The sequence below is a fragment of the Macaca thibetana genome, chromosome 1 (genome assembly GCF_024542745.1).
Source record: "Macaca thibetana thibetana isolate TM-01 chromosome 1, ASM2454274v1, whole genome shotgun sequence".
Classification (NCBI taxonomy): Eukaryota; Metazoa; Chordata; class Mammalia; order Primates; family Cercopithecidae; genus Macaca; species Macaca thibetana.
Window position 1 is genome coordinate 201022629 of NC_065578.1, and position 17218 is coordinate 201039846.

General features: G+C 43.8%; 2 protein-coding genes and 1 pseudogene across 2 annotated transcripts in view; 1 reads left to right on the forward strand and 2 right to left on the reverse strand.

Annotated features, from left to right (window-relative positions):
• Nucleotides 1-17218, forward strand: part of GALNT2 (polypeptide N-acetylgalactosaminyltransferase 2) — a 1373297-nt gene that overhangs the window by 622166 nt on the left and 733913 nt on the right. The gene's annotated exons all lie outside the window — the stretch shown is intronic.
• Nucleotides 1-17218, reverse strand: part of ABCB10 (ATP binding cassette subfamily B member 10) — a 43856-nt gene that overhangs the window by 11508 nt on the left and 15130 nt on the right. The window contains exons 4-9 of the mRNA XM_050769192.1: nucleotides 15317-15451; nucleotides 13389-13535; nucleotides 12239-12374; nucleotides 4093-4188; nucleotides 2658-2867; nucleotides 26-105 (exon numbers count right to left, since the gene is read on the reverse strand). Of these exons, the coding sequence (XP_050625149.1) occupies nucleotides 26-105; nucleotides 2658-2867; nucleotides 4093-4188; nucleotides 12239-12374; nucleotides 13389-13535; nucleotides 15317-15451 (804 nt within the window). The remainder of the gene's footprint in view (nucleotides 1-25; nucleotides 106-2657; nucleotides 2868-4092; nucleotides 4189-12238; nucleotides 12375-13388; nucleotides 13536-15316; nucleotides 15452-17218) is intronic.
• On the reverse strand, nucleotides 7504-7654 carry LOC126944327 (uncharacterized; annotated as a pseudogene).

A 17218-nucleotide genomic window follows, 5' to 3' on the forward strand; every position in this document is an offset into this window, starting at 1 on the left:
TAGAAATGGAAGCCTCTCTTCTTACCTGACTCACTGTCCCAATCTTGGATCTCAGCCACACTGGGTTTAGCTGACGGATGTCATGGCCATCAAGACTAATAGTTCCTTGTTGAGAGGAAAGGAAGAGTCACTGAGTGTGATGAGGCTGATGATCAACACAGAAAAGATCCGGTGGGAACATTCCAGACTCATTTTTTAAAGATCAAAATGTACGGAAAATCTCCAGATGGACTCTAAAACTAACGTATTTCATGAAATTTAAAGCTAAAAGGCTCTTTCTGGATTGTCCAACTTATTGCCTCCCTATAGTAGCTGGATGACTATCTCACCTAGTCCATCTGTCCAGCTTGCCTTCCTGTACCCTGGAGGTTGGAGGGAGTTTTCCCAAAACTCCCTAGTGACTTAGGATTCCACCGATAAGATGCACTTGTGCAAAGCTTTAATTAAGAAGGGAGGGGCAAGCCATGAGGCGTCCACTTGCTGGCATGAATACTGGCAGAGGTGGCACAGTTCTGAAGCTGGTACTCATGATGGCAACTGCCTAAATTTGCAGCTTCCTGACCATGCCAGTGTCAGCAGCTACCTTGAAGGCTTGGTTCTGGGGTGGAGTTCTGGGAACTGTCCTGGACGTACAATCTAGAATCTATTTTGTCACCCCTGTCAGTGATTTTTGAGCTCTTATATTCTACTTAAAATATCCCTTTCTGTATAAGCTTAGTTGGTGAGGAATCTGTTGTCTGCAACTAAGAATCTGGTCGATACCATGGCAGAGCTTTTAAATAATCAGACGCTATCTCTATGACTTTCAGTAACGTAATTCTTCACATTGAGGGTGCTCAACAATACTTGGGGATGATGAAAACAGTGACAGCATAAGAAATGCCATTTCTTCTCAGTTAATGTTGTGGAATTATAGGAGCCAGGGGGAAAGTTTCACAAACTGGCAAAAACTTGAGGTCTTTGATGAAAAAGCACAAAGCTCTCTATAGACTACACGTGGCAGACATTTAACTGCAGCTTGCTTTGTCCTGGATTTATTCATTGTGATGAAGAAACTAGAGACTCAGTATTTTTACTTAAATTACAGCAACCTAAATAGGATTGTTTTTTGTCTTTTTTTTTTTTTCCTTTTTGTGGAGAACAAGGTCTCACTATATTGCCCAGGCAGGTCTCAAACTCCTGGGCTCAAGCTATCCTCCCACCTCTGCCTCCTAAGAGCTGAGATTACGGGTGTGAACTACTGTGCCTGGCTAACTAGGATTTTTTTAAACTCCAAATTTTATAGCAAGTCAATGGTGAGTCAAGAAAGTGATTCCAGAGGTAAACAGTGTAGTAAGCCCCATTTTAACACAGGTGGTGATTCCGTGGGTCAGGATTTGCGAGTCACATATTTATCTGACATGTAACCAGCTCTCACATTATTTTAACCAAAAAGCATAAGCACAAAGACACAAAACATTCTTTTCATTTTTTAAATTAAAGAATTTTTTTTTTTTTTTAAATAGAGACAGGGTCTCATTATGTTACCCAGGCTGGTCTCCAGCTTGTGGCCTCAAGTGATCCTCCCACCTCAGCTTCCCAAAGTGTTGGAATTACAGGTGTGGGGCTCCACATCCAACCAAAATACTCTTCTAAATTCATGATTTGATTTTTACTAAGAGTTGTTTGCTTGCTGATATTGTTGTCTACTACAGGGAAGACATAAAGAAGTAAAATCATGACAATCTCTGCTCTTAAAGATCTTATAATCCCGTTAAAAATAAAATAAAAACCAGAATGAGAGAAATCATCCATTACGAAAATCCCTACTAGCTCAAAATAGTTTCAGTGGAAAAGTCACATAGAAGCGAATCACTGGCCAGGCATGGGGGCTCACGCCTGTAATCCCAGCACTTTGGGAGGCCGAGGCGGGCAGATCACGAGGTCAGGAGATCAAGACCATTCTGGCTAACATGGTGAAACCCCAACTCTACTAAAAATACAAAAAATTAGCCGGGCGTGGTGATGGGCGCCTGTAGTCCCAGCTACTCGGGAGGCTGAGGCAGGAGAATGGCGTGAACCCGGGAGGAGGAGCTTGCAGTGAGCGGAGATCACTCCACTGCACTCCAGCCTGGGTGACACAGTGAAACAAAAAGAAGCGAATCACTGATTGCCAAGTTAACTGTGTTATAATAAGCACTCGATGGGTCACAGGCAAAGGCAGAGGTTCTCCAGGAGCTCCCCATCACTCCTGCGCCTAGCACGCATGCTGGCAAACGGCGGTTCTCCAGGGTGCTGCTGGTGTGTAGGGATGTCCAGCAGCAGCCCCGGCACCTTCTCCTGGCTGCTGAGCACAGCCTCGTCCACCTGCTCCCAGTAGAGGGCATGTCCAGAGGAGATACCCACATGGGAGATGAGGACGTAGAACTGGGGAAGTCACTCTGGGCTTGAAGAGGTAGGACACATTATATACAAAATGCTCTAAAGGCCTCTGTATGAGCTGTCATGCCCCTGCAAATGACACCTTCTGTTTGAGGGATTTCTTTCCATTGGCACTTAGAAAAGAAGGTACTCTCACAAAAGAAGGTATCTGCATGGTTTGAGCATCTCCCAGGGCACAAAAGTGGGAGCAGAGCTCGAGACAGTCCGCTGGTGCTACAGTGTGGTGAACCACTTACCAGAAGCAGGGTCGTACAACCTCAACAGGAGCGAAAGCACTGTTGATTTGCCTGAACCACTTGGGCCAACCAGTGCCGTGACAGATCCTGATGGAATGGAAAGGCTGAAATCCTGAAATATGGGCACCTCTGGGCGAGCTGGATAGGCAAAATGCACGTTCTTAAACTCCAAAGCACCCTGGAAGCTTTTCTCATTTAAGATGACCCCCTCTGAAACATAAAATGGAATATTAATTACTTAAAGCAAAAAATTAAACTTACAGCTGAACTCGGTTCTCCTACTCATCTGGCTATGGATGGGTGACTCTATCACAGCTAGTCCTGGCATATGAGCTCTTAAAGGGCAAGTCAGAAGCAGGCTAAATGCTTCCCACATGCCAACTCCGCACCTACTATATCCAAGGTACTACACATAGATGGTCTTATTTGATCCTGACAACCCTGCAAGGTAGAAATTGATTCCAATTTTGCTGATGAGGACACTGAAGACCACAGACAACAACCTGCTTAAGCTAACAAGTAGTGGAGTTAAGATCCACCCTTGTAGTCTGGTTTCAAACCCAATGGCCTTCTGTCTATGCCACTGCCTCTGTGTAGCTCCAATTTATTTTACCTACCCCGAATAAATATTTTGAAAGTTATGATGAATAGGGGAGCGCTGCACAACAGCTGCAGAACTGGAGGGGGTCAGAGGTCTGTTCTGCCCTGGTGTTCACCTGCTCTGCTTTGGCAGACACCACTCAAACTCTCTCAGTTGGGCCTATTTCCTAGGCCTATCACATTGGAGAATATTTGGCTTTCACTTATGGACCTGGGGCTACCTAACAATGTCCTAGGAAGTCAATAAGCAGTTGGGAGTGGTTACTACTCAGCCATTTCTCCTGATTCCTGGCTAGTTTGTCTAGACCCTACAGCTCCAGGGAAGTCACTGGTAAGAAGGAGATGGCTCCAGCCAACGAGTACCAGCCTCCCCTACCCCACCCCAAAAAGCCAAGAAACTTAGCTATTTTCTTATGTCTGATTCCTCCTCCCTTCCTCCCACCCTAGCCCTCCACAGAGATGTCAGAATCACTAGGGAAGATCAATTTGGTGGACTAGCCGGGACCCTTCCTAGTCACAGCCCTGGGCCACAATGACTTCCATCCTGCCCTTGGCAGTAATGCCCAGATGCAGGGAGGGGAACAGAGGGCAGCACACTATGTGGCCAGCCCATGCATCCAGGGGCATCCTGGCCCACAACAGTGCCACAGCAGCTGTCCCTCCCCTTCTCATAGAAAACCTGACCACCCCCCTGCCCGGCCCGCCATGCAGCAGGACCCACACCTTTATGGTGGCTCATCCCTCACTCCCTCGCAGGCAGGGGAAGAGCTGGTTTCATTGTTCGAAGCCACATTTGTTTAATCCTAGCAAAGAAACAACCCATTTTGAGACCCACCGTTAAAAGGCAGCTTGGGCTCTCTCTCCAGGAGCTCCCAGAGGCGCCCCCCGGCACCCAGTCCTTTCATCAGCTCCGAGTAGAAAGAGCTCAGACCTGAGGATGAGAAGAAGAATCCACACACATGTCCACCACTGGCACCGGCACTGACCACCACTCCTCCGAGAGGAGCGACAATGATTGCTTTTAATATGAAATCTGTTATTAATATTTTCAAAAAACAACTTGAAGCAGCTTCCTGGGAACTGATACTCAAAATCCCCTTGCCTCATACTCTAGTTTTCCTTTGGCTTTTCCTCCTCCAGTTTCATTGATTGATTTATTGATTGATTTTTTTTTTTTTTTTGAGACAGAGTCTCACTCTGTCACCCAGGCTGGAGTGCAGTGGCACGATCTTGGCTCACTGCAATCTCTATCTCCCTGGTTCAAGTGATTTTCCTGCCTCAGCCTCCCGAGTAGCTGGGATTACAGGCGCACACCACCAGGCCTGGCTAATTTTTTTATTTTTAGTAGAGATGGGGTTTCGCCATGTTGGCCAGGCTGCTCTCAAACTCCTGACCTTAGGTGATCCACCCCTCTCAGCCTCCCAAAGTGTGGGATTATAGGCGTGAGCCACTGCGCCCAGCCACATTTCACTGATTTCTAATAAGGATTTAATGTTTGATCAGGGATTGAAAAACATATATAGTCATACTCATCAACCACTGGATTAAAATCATAATGCTGCAGAGGAAGTCTACCTAGTTAAAAGCATAGCAATTTAACTGTAATGCTATCTCATAATTTAAAAAAATACAAAATACTTCAATGTTGATTTTAAAGACAAATCCACAAAATAATACCTCACCTTCAGGCGATCAATAAATACAACTTTGATAAGCTACTCACATTCTCCCATATACTTCAAGTAATCTCTAGATTACTTATAATACCTAATACAATGTTATGTTATGTAAAATAAATAAATAAATAAATAAAATAAAAATGAGGCCAGGCAAAGTGGTTCCTGGCTGTAATCTCAACACTTTGGGAGGCCAAGGTGGGAGGACTGCTAGAGCCCAGGAGTTCAACACCACCCTGGGCAACACAGAGACAACCCTGTTTCTACAAAAAATAATTTTAAGGCCAGGCCTGGTAGCATGTGCCTATATTCCTAATTACTTGGGAGGCTGAGGCGGGAGGATCACTTGAGTCCAAGAGGTTAAGGCTGCAATGAGGTATTACTGCACCCCGGCACTCTGGCAGCACTCAGGGCAACAGAGCGAGACCCTGTCTCAAAAAAAAAAAAAAAAAAAAAAAGACTTTCACAGTAGCAAACACTGAAATAAATTTGGTTAATGTTAAACGTTCCAGCAATCTCTTTATTTTTATTTTTTTTGTGGAGACAGGGCCTCACTGTGTTGCATAGGCTGGTCTTCAACTCCTGGGCTCCAGCAACACTCCTGCCTTGGCCTCGCAAAGTGCTGGGATTACAAATGTGCGTCTCCTTCCTTGGCCTCTAGCGATCACTTTTTAAAGTCAGCTTTGAACCATGATTTTTTTTTTTTTTTGAGAGGGAGTCTTGCTCTGCTATGGTGTAATCTCTACTCACTGCAACCTCTGCCTCCCGAGTTGCTGGGATTACAGGCATCCCCCACCATGCCTGGCTAATCTTTGTATTTTTAGTAGAGACAGGGTTTCACCGTGTTGGCCAGGCTGGTCTCGAACTCCCGACCTCAATTGATGCACCCGCCTCAGCCTCCCAAAGTGCTGGGATTATAGGTGTGAGTCACCGTGCCCGGCCTGAACTGTTATTTAACAATTAAAACCCAAATGCAATGGTCTACATCAAATGTGAGGACATATATTTGTAACATTTTCCCTCAGTGAGGATACTGAAAAAAAAAAAAAAAAAAAAACAATTCGAATATTCTATGGTATGAATATTTATGCAAGATACAATGGACTAAAATGTTTAGGCTAAATTAAAAATGCATTTGGCAAAAATAGGACCTCACAAATAGTCAACTGATTTTTGACAAAGAAGTAAAGGCAATACAATGGAGATGCAACGGCAATATATGTATTGTCTTTTTAACAAATGGTTCTAGAACAACTGAACATCCACATGCAAATAAGGAATCTAGACACAGACCTTACACCTTTCCCAAAAACTAATTTAGAGTGAATTACAGACCTAATATAAAACACAAAACAATAAACTCCTAGAAGGCAACACAGGAGCAAGTGCAGATGACCTTGAATTTGGTGATGACTTTTTAGATACAATACCAAAGGTACAATCCATGAAAGAAAGAAGGTGGACTTCATTAAAATTAAAAATGTATGCTTTGCAAAAGACAATGCGAAAAGAAGAGGACCAGCCACAAACTGGGAGAAAATATCTGTAAAAGACCTATCCAATAAAGGACTGCTACCCAAAATTTACAAAGAACTCTTAAAACGCAACAATACGGAAACATGAAGACTTATTTTAAAATGGTCAAAAGTCCTGAACAGACAACTCACCAGAGAAGATATACAGAGAACAAATAAGCATATGAACAGATGCTCAACATCATATGTCACCAGGGAAATGCAAACTAAAACAACAATGAAATATCATGCATCTATCAGAATGGCTAAAAGCTAGAACATCGATGCCACCAAATGCTGGGGTGGACGTGGAGCAACAAGAACTCTCATTTCTTGCTGGTGGGGATGCAAATGGGACACACACTTTGCAAGGCAGTTTGGGAGTTTCTTACAAAACTAAAAATTTTTTTGTAAGAAATTCATTCAGTCTCCATAGAGATGTCAAAAATTGCCAATGCTGGTCGGGTGCGGTGGCTCACACCTGTAATCCCAGCACTTTGGGAGGCCAAGGTAGGCAGATCACTTGAGGCCAGGAATTCAAGATCAGCCTGGCCAACACGGTAAAACCCTGTCTCTACTGAAAAAAACAAAAAAACAAAAAACCAAAAATTAGACCAGGCGCGGGTGGCTCATGCCTGTAATCCCAGGACTTTCAGAGGCCGAGGTGGGTGGATCACTTGAGGTCAGAGTTCGAAACCAGCCTGGCCAACATGGTGAAACCCCTTCTCTACTAAAAATAATAATAAAAAAAAAAATAGCTGGACGTGGTGGCACACAACTGTAGTCCCAGCTACTCAGGAGGCTGAGGCTGGAGAATCGCTAGAACCTGGGAGGTGGAGGTTGCAGTGGCCGAGACTGCGCCATTACACTCCAGACGGGGTGACAGAGCGAGACTCCATCTCAAAAAAAAAAAAAAAAAGTCAGGCATGGTGGCGGATGCCTGTAATCCTAGCTATTTGGGAGGCTGAGGCACAAGAATTCCTTGAACCTGGGAGGTGGAGTGAGCCGAGATGGTGCCACTGCACTCCAGCCTGGGCAACAGAATGAGATTCCCTTTTTTTTAAAACAAAAACAAAAACAAAAACACCTTGCCAATGCTGACTACGTTGCAAGTCATCACAGCAGGGTATTGGGAAAAGTTTTCAATTAGCAGTAATCATGCCTCGGATAAACCTCAGTGCCTATGATACTGCCACTATGCTAAGCTGAACACATTCTTACCATCCAATCAAGCAGTTGTACTCCTTGGTATTTGCCTAAATGAGCTGAAAACTTCCATCTACACAAAAACCTACACATGGATGTTTATAGCAGCTTTATTCATCATTGCCAAAACTTAGAAGCAGCCAAGTGTCCTTTAGTAGGTGAACGAATAAACTGTTGTACATCCACACAATGGAATATTATTCAGTGCTAAAAATAAATGAGCTATCAAGCCATAAAAAGACATTGAGAAATCTTAAATGCATATTTCTATGAAAAGAGCCAACCAAATGCTACATACTGTATGATTAAAACTATATGACATTCTAGAAAAGGCATAACCATGGAAACAGTAAAAACCATCGGTGGTTGTCAGGGGTTTCAGAAGGGTGATGAATAAACAGAGCTCAGAGGATCTTTGGGGCAGTGAAAATACTTTGTATGGTACAGTAATGTTGGATACATGTCATTTTGCATTTGTCCAAACGCATAGAATGTACACCACCAAGAGTGAACCCTAATGTAAACTGTGGACTTTGGGTGTAATGATGTGTCAATGTAGGCTTTTTTTCTTCTTTTGAGACAGGGTCTCACTCTGTCACCCAGGCTGGAGTGCAGTGGTGCAATCTCAGCTCACCGCAACCTCTGCCTCCCAGGTTCAAGCAATTCTCCTGCCTCAGCCTCCCAAGTAGCTGGGATTACAGGCATGCACCACCACACCCAGCTAATTTTTGTATTTTTAGTAGAGACAGGGTTTTGCCATGTTGGCCAGGCTGGTCTCGAACTCCTGGCCTCAAGTGATCTGCCCGCCTCAGCCTCGCAAAGTGCTGGGATTACAGAAGTGAGTCACTGCCCCTGGCTGTAGATTCATTAATTGTATCAAATGTACCACTCTGCGGGGGATGTTAATAGGGAGGCTGTGCGTGTATGGGGGCATGGGTATGCACCCCTTTCTCTACACAATTTTGCTATGAACGTAAAACTACTTTGAAAATGGTATTAATTTTTAAAAAGAAGGGAGGGAGGGAAGAAAGGAAGAAGAAAAAAATTAAGGCTGGGCATGGTGGTACACACCTATAATCCCAGCACTTCGAGAGGCCAAGGCAGGAGAATCACTTGAGCCCAGGAGTTTGAGACCAGCCTGGGCAACACAACATAGCGAGACCCTGTCTCTACAAAAAAAAAAAATTAATAATTAGCTGAGTATGGTTGTGTATGCCTGCAGTCCTAGCTACTCAGGAGGCTGAGGCAGAAGGATCACTTGAGCCCAGGAAGTCGAGGCTGCAGTGGGCTAAGATTGTGCCATTGCACTCCCTCCTGGAGACAAAGTGCGATCCTGTCTCTAAAACAAAACAAAACAAAACAAAACAAAAAAGAAGTAAAGGGAAACAGTCAAAAGTAGTTTAACATAGTAAAGAGCTTTGACTCCGAAGAACAAAAGCACAACGGCCCTGGATAAACAAAATGTGATCTCTCTTTACAATGTAATATTCAACCATAAAAAGGAACGACCCACTAGCCCAGTAGTGGTGGCTCATGCCTGTCATCCCAACACTCTGGGAGGCAGAGGCGGGCAGACTGCTTGAGCCCAGAAGTTCAAGACTAGCCTGGGAAACATGGTGAAACTCTGTCTCTACAAAAAATACAAAAGCTAGCCAGGCATGGTGGCACATGCCTGTAAGTCCCAGCTACTCAGGGGGCTGAGGTGAGAGGACTGCTTGAGCCCAGGAGGTCAAGGCTGCACTACTGCACTCCAGCCTGGGTGACAGAGCAAGCCCGTGTCTCGGGAAAAAATAAAAAAAAAATAAAAGAAAAAAAGGAATGACATACTGATACGTGCTACAATGTAGATGAACTTTGAAAATACTATGCTAAGTGTAAGAAGCCAGGCACAAAAGGACATATATTGTGTGATTCCTTTTATATGAAATATCTACAATAAGTAAATACATAAAGACAGAAAGCAAACTGTGGTTGCCAGGAGCTGGCAGGAGGAAGTAATGTAGATAGATTGCTTAATGAGTATTGGTTTTCTTTTCAGTGATGAAACTGTTTGAGAGGTAGATGGAGGTAGTGGTTGCACAGCATTGTGAATGTACTAAACACCACTGAATTGTAAACTTGAAAATGGTTAGGTTTTGCTTTTCTTCATACAGTACTTCTGACTTCATTTTAGAAGAGAATGTACTTAGAATCAGTGGGGTTTTTACCCCTAGTATGCCCTTCTAAGCCGAAATCAAAATAAAAATTATTACTTAATAAATAAAATAGAATTTCTTGCTTTGTAGATTTATTATAGAATCACTTTGGATAGTGATTCTATAAAAGTATAAAATTACTTTTTTTCTTTTTTTTTTTTTTTTTTTTTTTTGAGACGGAGTCTCGCTGTGTCTCCCAGGCTGGAGTACAGTGGCGTGATCTCGGCTCACTGCAAGCTCCGCCTCCCGGGTTCACGCCATTCTCCCGCCTCAGCCTCCCAAGTAGCTGAGACTACAGGCGCCCGCCACCACGCCCAGCTAGTTTTTTGTATTTTTAGTAGAGACGGGGTTTCACCATGTTAGCCAGGATAGTCTCGATCTCCTGACCTCGTGATCCACCCGCCTCGGCCTCCCAAAGTGCTGGGATTACAGGCTTGAGCCACCGCGCCCGGCCTAAAATTACTTTAAAAACATAAAAGCATGGCTGGGTGCGGTGGCTCACACCTGTAATCCCAGTACTTTGGGAGTCTGAGGTGGGCGGATTGCCAGAGTTCAGGAGTTCGAGACCAGCCTGGGCAACACGGTGAAACCCCGTCTCTACTAAAAAATCCAAAAAATTAGCCAGGTGTGGCGGCATGTGCCTGTAGTCCCAGCTACTCAGAAGGCTGAGGCAGGACAATTGCTTGAATCCAGGAGGCAGAGGTTGCAGTGAGCCGAGATCATGCCACTGCACTCCAGCCTGGGTGACAGAGTGAAACTCCGTCTCTAAATAAATAAACAAATAAGCACTTAAAATCCAATTTAAGTTGTTGGGCATTGGTGGTTCAGTGGTAGAATCCTCACCTGCTAATTCAAGTTGCTGGATTAAATTCCTATCACCTTAGGCATCTATGTTATAAATGTGGAAGAACCGGTGGCAACAGGTGTACACTGACCTACCCATATTTTCTTTCATCCCTCCTCGCACCAGATGGCAGATCCTGAACAATACAGTTGACCAGAGTTGTGGGCTGGCCTGTGGTTAAGAAAGCCAAATTACCCAATCTCTGCACGCAGACAAAGCCTTAGCAGCACCTCCTATAACCAGTGGTGGTAACCGACTATAGCAATGGATTAGAACTGTGTTTTCCAACCCATTCTGTGCAAGACACAGTTGTGAACTTGCCCCTGGTGAATAGAGGGGACAATAGAACAACCACAAAAAGAAATAACTTCTATCATGCCAAGTGGTACAGAGGAGGGAAGAGGAGGGGCTGAGAAAGATTATGTCAAATGTGGCAGAAAACATTAAGATGAGGGGAGGCCAGGGAGGAAATCTGGAATGTGAACAGAAAGGCCAGGGAGAAGGGAAGTGGGGTAGGTAGTCCACCTGAAGGAGGACAGAAGACCTAAGGGAACACGACCATAACAGGGTGTGAAACCTCCAGCCCAGCAGGCTTAATCCAAGAAATGGAGAGGGAAGAGCTGCATACTGTCTGTGGGTCCTCCTGAACCAGTCCACCTTCTCGCTTCCCAAACCATCCAGCACCCCAAAACATCTTAATCAGTTTTTAAGACCAGCCAGCAGAACTAAAATGCTTTTTTCAGGGGTCTCTGAAAATATCATTCCAGAAAAAAATCTTCACTTGCCTGCAGATGTCTACGGAAATGCCTCTACCTTCAACAGTTAGACAAAAAACCCTGAAAATAAAACCCTCTGGTTGAAGCAACACCATAGGATACCTGATAATATTCCATTAATCAGACCTTAAGCTACTTACCCGACCTTTCCATCTTGAGTTTCAAAGACAAGAAGGGAAACAAAAACTAGGAAATCATTTGTCCCAAGTCGACTGGGGATGCATTCCTGCTTTCCTTCATCCGGGAATGAAAAATAAAAGCTGAACTCTGACAGTCTTAATAAAAGCAAGCAACTCTGTTTCATGCACTTGATAATTTATAAATATTTTTTGATTGCTCATTAGTTTTGAATATGGTTGACTTTGTACAAAAGGAATTGCATTCTCCACTGATTTGCTAATCACGAAACCATCACTAACACAGGACTATGGGTTTCTGTGTCCATACTTGCTCAGCGCCGCCCTCCTCCTGCCTGCACCTGTGAGCAAGTGAACAAACGGTCTGAAGACACAATACCACTCCAGAGCGATGCTGAGCTACAAGAGGCCTGCAAAGATCCCCAAATGTCCCAACCAAGGAGGTGTTTGCTCGTCTGCTGTGGAGGGTCACATTCATTTCACTTCTTTAAAAGCCCAATTGGAATAGTAACGTTCTAGGAAATGCTTTTTCAGTCGAAGTTAATTGAAGTAATGTGAAAGTTCAGTTTCTATTTCAGAAATGATGCTCTGATTTTTAATTTGCAACACCCCAAGCCTATTTAAATTCTTTACCTCCAATGCTTATTCCAACCCAGAAAGCATACATTAGGAAGGAAGAGAGTTCACCCACGGTCATGTGGGCACTGCCCATCAGCAGCCCTCCTTTGTACAGGACAGAAAGCACAATCAGGTTTCCGGAGAGCCCAGTCTGTCGAATGAACAAAACAGAGAAGTCAGGTGGGAATCAAGGACCCAGAATGCAAAAAGCGTGAACACAGCCTGTAATGTACCTTTTTCATTCAACTGTCACAGCAAGATTTTTCCAAAATATTAATTTTACCTGAGTTTCAAATTAAAAATGGTTTTGTAATATTGCAATAATGAAGAAAACAATCTAATCACCATGAAAACCTATAAGCTAAGTCTCCCATCAGATCCCGATTTTACCCCATCTACTCAGTTTGCAAAGGATAAAAGTAATACCAAAGGTTCCTTCCCTAACTAGAGGAAACAAATAAATATCTACTACGTGGGTTTATATAATACAATGAGATGTTCTGGGCAAGGACACAAGCCTGAGGAGCTGGCCTCCTGTATCTGTGGCCTGCTTTTACCTTGGTTGCATGTGTGGTTGTCTTAGGCATAGGGGCAGCCTTCTCTGGGCTGCTGCTCCTTATCTGTTAATCATAGCAATGATGGAATTGTCTCTGAAGTTCTTTTCAGTTTACACGTATCTTGAATTTGCCTTCATGGTGATTTTCTATTTCCATGTCCTATTTAAGTGCATTGTGATTGATTTTTTATACTTCTTTCTTGAAACACATTGAGGTGATTTTGGTTAATCCTCAGACTTTGCTGGCATGAGAATGACCCAGAGGGCCTGTTAAACAGATTGCTGGCCCCAGTTTCCTACCGAGCAGATCTGCGATGGAGCTGAGTCTTGGCGAGGCTGACCAGGGCCTAGGCAAAGCTGATGCCACTGGCCTGCACTGCACAAATAATCAGTGCCCGATCGCACCATGCACTGACTTTTCTCTAAGGACATTTACTTGTTTCTTCCTTTTTCACAAAAATATTTTAAAGAAAGTCATTCTCAGCCTTGAAATTAAGACTAAAATTTTAAAAATTAAAATCATTTTCTACTTATGCTGAACACCACAGAATAAAACTCTCACCATTCTAACATCTGCCACTTTCACTTTTTCCAAAATGATCTACTTACTGCTCCAAAGAAGCCAGCCCGAGCGAATGCCTCTTTCCTTGCTAACTGCATCACATAGTCCACTTTGCTGGCATATTTGTCTCTTTCAGTCATTTCTTTCCCAAAAGCTCGAACAGTTCTTACATTTCCAATACGTTCCTCAGCTAGCTGGGAGAATAATAAGTACATTTCAGGAGGAGAAGGGTCATATTTCAAGAGCTTCTAGAAGCAAAAATAAAATGTGGTTCTCATTTCATTTATTTACTTATTAAAAAGAAAAGAAAAGAAATAGTGATAGTAAGAAGTGAGAACTCCCTAAAAGACACTATCAATGGAAAACCACTCTTGATACATGACTAAGTCAAAAAAGAGTGACAGCAGAGTACACAAAGCAATCCTAGTTTTGGGGGAAAAAACTATACCTAAACATATCATATATATAGACAGAAAAATAGGAGCATATGTAGATGCAGAAATACATTTTTATGCAGAGAAAAACACAGACTCCAAAATGTTAATTCTAAAAGACAGGATTATGCGTATTTTTGTTTTCTATTTTCAAAATTTTCAACAATAAACATGCATGGTTTTTTTTGTGCTTTTTTGAGACGGAGTCTCACCCTGTCACCCAGGCTGGAGTGCAGTGGCTCAATCTCGGCTCACTGCAAGCTCTGCCTCCTGGGCTCACACCATTCTCTTGCCTCAGCGTCCGGAGTAGCTGGGACTACAGGCGCCCGCCACCACACCCGACTAATTTTTTGTATTTTTAGTAGAGACGGGGTTTCACCATGTTAGCCAGGATGTTCTCTATCTCCTGACCTTGTGATCTACCTGCCTCGGCCTCCTGAAGTACTGGGATTATAGGCGTGAGCCACTGCACCCAGCCCCATGCATGGTTTTTGTACCATGAAAGTATAATGGTTATTTTTAATTTTTCTTTTTTTTTTTGGAACGGAGTTTCACTCTTGTCACCCAGGCTGAAGTGCAATGGCACAATCTTGGCTCACTGCAACCTCTGCCTCCCGGGTTCAAAATTCTCCTTGTCTCAGTCTCCCAAGTAGCTGGGATTACAGGCAGGAACCAGCGCGCCCAGCTAATTTTTGTATTTTTAGTAGAAACAAGGTTTCTCCACGTTGGTCGGGCTGGTCTCAAACTCCTGACCTCAAGCGATCCACCCGACTTGGCCTCCCAAGGTACTGGGATTATAGGCACGAGCCACTGCACCGGGCCATTTTTAATTTTTGAAAAGATAATGTTGCACAGCATTGCAAAGCCAGATTTATTAAATTAATGAAACACAGTGTTATCTAGTAACTATTTTCAAAACCTGATTAACTGTTTTGTCCCATAACAAATAGTGATAGTGGCTATGTATGGTGGTTCACGCCTGTAATCCCAGCACTCCAGGAGGCTGAGGTGGGAGAATCGCTTGAGCCCAGGAATTTGAAACCAGCCTGGGCAAAACAGTAAGATCCTGTCTCTACAAAAAATTTTAAAAATTACTGGGCATGGTGGCATGTGGCTATAGTCCCAGCTACTGAGGAGGCTGAGGTGGGAGGATCACTCAAGCCTGGGAGGTTAAAGCTTCACTTAGCTGTGATTATACCACTGCACTCTAGCCTAGAGTGCCTGAAAAAGACTTTTCTCATGTACCCTGTCTCAAAAAAAAAAAAAAAGAAAGAAAGAAAGAAAGAAAAGAAATAGTGATAGTAAGAAGTGAGGACTCCACAAAATGTTTAGTCGAGTTGAATCTACTTTGAGATATGGGTAGAAACCTAGTCTAGAAAACAGAGTAGTTTAAGTTTCTGGGATCTTGGGGTAATTTCTAATGAAAGGAAAGGAAGGCACTTTATTGAAAAACCTAAGCACATCCCTTAGGATCTGCCGTCTAGGATCCTGGCTGTGACCCCATTCTGCTGGAAACCACACGGATGAGAAGGGGCTTTTACCTGAGTGGCTTGTGCCAGGGAATCCTGGGTGACTTTGGTCAGTTTCCGTAGATATCGTCCATAAATTACAGCAATGATTGACACTGGAGGCACCACGCTCAAAACAAAGGTGGCCAGATTAGGTGAGATAAAAAACTGTCAAAAACAAAAAAAAATTGAGAGGTGTTTGTTACATAGGGTGGCAAGACATTCTTATTACCTACGATAGGGGAGTGTGTGTAGGGGTGTGTCTGTGTGTGTGTGAGTGTGTTTAAATTAACAGCAGGCTTGAAGGTACTGTCCCCAAGTTGTTACATCCTGTTTGGGTGGAATTTTTCAGACATCTTTATTCTTCACAAAACCCCATAAATATTCAGCATGCCACACAGAAGAAATGTGACAAGCAATTGCTGAAGAAAGAATCCTCAGGCCAATACTAGATCAGACCATGCTGTTTAACAACAGAGTGGGAAGAGACAGGGTGAGTGTGGCAGACGCCTGTTCTGCTCCACACTCCAGACCATATCAGGAGTTGTGTATTCAGGTCCGAACCACCTGCAGGCACTGAACCACCAGAGCAACACGTCCCATCAAAATGACCAAGACGGTGAAGTCACCAAAAAACCTCACACTGGGTAGGGTGTGGTGGCTCACGCCTGTAATCTCAGTACTTTGGGAGGCCAAGGCAGGCAGATCACCTGAGGTCAGGAGTTCGAGACCAGTCTGACCAACATGGTGAAACCCTGTCTCTACTAAAAATACAAAAATTAGCCGGGTGTTGGGGTGCACGCCTGTAATCCCAGGTACTCGGCAGGCTGAGGCAGGAGAATCGCTTGAACCCGGGAGGTGGAGGTTGCAGTGAGCCAAGATTGAGTCACTGCACTCCAGCCTGGATAACAAGAGCAAAACTCTGTCTCAAAACAAAAACAAAAACAAAAACCACACATTGTATGACAAACAGTCAACAGAGGACTTGGAGGACACAACCAACAAGTCGAAGAAGAATTAAAGCTGCTTTCATGGTTCAGTGGACTGAAGTCTGCAGGATGGATCTGGACTCAACATACCGAGGAGCTTCTAGCAACTGGAATTGCTGAAAGAATAACCTAACTTCTAGAAGTAAGTAACAGAGGGTTTCCCTGTCAACCTTGCAATTTGGTGACTGTACTTTCAATAGTACTAGCATCTCTTTGACAAATTACTAAAATCTACCATATCTCATTTGCACAGAAAATAGTATAATCAGTACAAGGCTAAATAATACTAACGAAAAGCTGCAAACTGAAATGTAAGTAGATGGATCAACCAATCATTCACTCATTCATTTACTCATTCAACAAGTTGTTACTGAGTGCCTGTGTTACTGAGTGCAAGCACTATTCCAGGCACCTGGGAGATAACCAACCCTCACAGAGTTTTCATGCAAGAAAGAAGAGATAAGACTTAGATAATAGACAAGTATAAGAGAAAGTATCACTTCAGATGTAACATGATCTTGGAAGACCTCACCACCAACAGGGAAGAGCCATTGCATAAAGGCCCTGAGGCAGAAAGGAGGTTGGCACCTTCACAGAGAAGCAAGCAGATGTGTACACAAATGTCCCACCCTGAGAAGACAAGTCCATCAGGACACCTGGGGTGAGCCTCGGGGAGCATAATCGTATCTCTGATGGTCACTATCAGGACATGAGACCAACAGGACAGGTCTAACACTTCTGGGGCCTGAACACAACTGATGTCAAATGAACCAACTGGACAGGTGTCCTCTGTGTGGGGCAGGCACAGTCCATCAAGATTCTCCTAGAACTGTCCCAGAACCACCCCCTTCCTTCACTGTGGTTCCATACTTAATGAAAAACCTTCTGGCCAGGCGCGGTGGCTCAAGCCTGTAATCCCAGCACTTTGGGAGGCCGAGACAAGTGG